At 44.8% G+C, this 1,843-nt stretch overlaps 1 protein-coding gene across 1 annotated transcript, besides 4 other annotated features; it reads left to right on the top strand.

Annotated features, from left to right (window-relative positions):
* Positions 1–1,843: a sequence feature (heterozygous, Esmeraldo-like haplotype).
* Positions 61–81: a microsatellite.
* Positions 179–219: a sequence feature (T-rich).
* Positions 523–633: a sequence feature (T-rich).
* Positions 758–1,843, top strand: Tc00.1047053436521.9 (mevalonate kinase, putative; the record flags this gene model as incomplete). The annotated part of the gene is made up of 1 exon (XM_797435.1): positions 758–1,843. A coding segment is annotated over one exon (1,086 nt), but the record flags the coding sequence as incomplete, so codon positions are not given.

Here is a 1,843-nt window from a genome sequence, read left to right as displayed (position 1 = left end):
TTTTTTTTTTGTGGTAAATGTGCCTTTTTTTTTTTTGTTCTTGTGAAATATACATGCCTTTGTGTGTGTGTGTGTGTGTGTCTGCTTTGATTTTGCGCATTTGAGCAGTAAATTATGTGTTTTAAATAAAATCCAGTGATGCGGATTGTGTTTGGCCGTTAAAATGTGTGCTTTTGCTTCTTATTTTTTTTTATATTTTATTTTTATTTATTTTGTTTTGAGAGAGTTATGTTTGTGTTGTACGGGTGTATTCTGAGGAGAGTATTTTATTTCTTTATTTTTGATGCCTCCTGTTCTTATGGACTGCCGTAATGATGGATGAATTGGGTGTTATGTTGTTGTTGTCAGTGTATTTATGTATGAAGGGGCGTTTAGCACCGCTTTTCTCCTTCCCCCTTTTTGTTTTATGTTATGAATGATGATTGGGGTTCAGGAGCCGATTGGGGTTTGCTGAGGACTAATGAAATAAATTACACGTTTGTCCGATGGAAGTACAGGAACGTTATTTAACCTAATTTGTGGTCTTTTTTTTTTTTTTTTAAATTTTCTTTATGTTTTGCTTTTGGGTCATTTTTTTTTTTTTTTGCTTGACGGGAGGGAAGTTATTTTCTACTTTTTTTTTTTTTTTTTGTTGCGGTTGCATGGACGCTCCGTTCTTTTTTTTTGTTTGCGTTACTTTTTCATTGTAGTGGTGCGGTGGTGTTTGTTGTGTTTTGGCCATGTTGTCTGCGTTGGTACGCCTTTCTTTGTGTTTTGGATGCTTCTTGACCTTTTTTTTTTTTTTTTTGCATGTCATTTTGGGGTGGCTGGTGGAACAGTTTGTGTCTATTCAATTCACTTTCTCGACTATCACAATATTGTTGACATGCGACGTGCTGCTGTTGAGCGAACAGAGAAGAACCACATTGGTTTTGGAAAAATTATTCTCTTTGGGGAGCACTTTGTTGTCTATGGCGCGGAGGCTCTTGTGGCGGGCATTGACGAGTACACCTCATGCCGACTGGAGCTGACGAAGGGGCAGCCGGGGATTTGTGTTGTGGACGGTCGTCCTGCTGTGCCAGGCTATATTGTGGAGAAGGCTGAGGAGCAGCGTCTTGCCCATCGTCTGGTGTTCCGTCACTTGAATATTGATACCAGTGTTGACGGTGTGCGCATTCATTTGGGTGGGCCACTTGTTCCAACGAGTGGCATTGGGGCTTCTGCCAGCGACGTTGTTTCCCTCTCACGTGCGTTAAGTGAGATGTACGGTTTGGATTTGACCGAAGATGAAGTGAACCTCAGCGCTTTCGTTGGAGAGGGTGGCTACCACGGAACACCGAGTGGGGCAGATAATACGGCCGCGACATTTGGTGGACTCATTTCATATCGACGTGTCAATGGTGTGTCGAACTTTTGTCGTGTGCTCATTACAAGACCGCTGTTTCTGGTGGTGTGCAGCACGGGTATTACGACAAGTACCACCAAAGTCGTTGGGGAAATCCGAGAGCTGAAGGAAAATAACCCCACATGGTTTAATGCCCTATTGGAGCGCTACAATGCGTGTGTGGGGGAGGCCAAGGCGGCCATGGAGGTTGGGAACGTGTTTCGTGTGGGGGAGTTGATGAACGAGAACCATAAACTTTGTCAGGAGCTCACCGTGTCCTGTGCAGAGCTTGATACTATCGTGAATTTTTGCTGCGAAAATGGCGCACTCGGTGCAAAGATGTCTGGGACCGGACGGGGCGGGCTTGTCGTTGCGTTGGCGGCCGATGAGGCGCAGCGCGATGGCATTGCGGATGCCGTAAGGCAGCGTTGCCCTGCTGCGAAGTTTGTCTGGAAATACACTGCGTGCCCTAGAAGTGCC

The sequence above is a fragment of the Trypanosoma cruzi genome, genomic scaffold, assembly GCF_000209065.1.
Source record: "Trypanosoma cruzi strain CL Brener 1047053517091 genomic scaffold, whole genome shotgun sequence".
Classification (NCBI taxonomy): Eukaryota; Euglenozoa; class Kinetoplastea; order Trypanosomatida; family Trypanosomatidae; genus Trypanosoma; species Trypanosoma cruzi.
The sequence above is the reverse complement of the archived record's forward strand: the minus strand, read 5'-3'. Positions and strand labels throughout refer to the sequence as shown.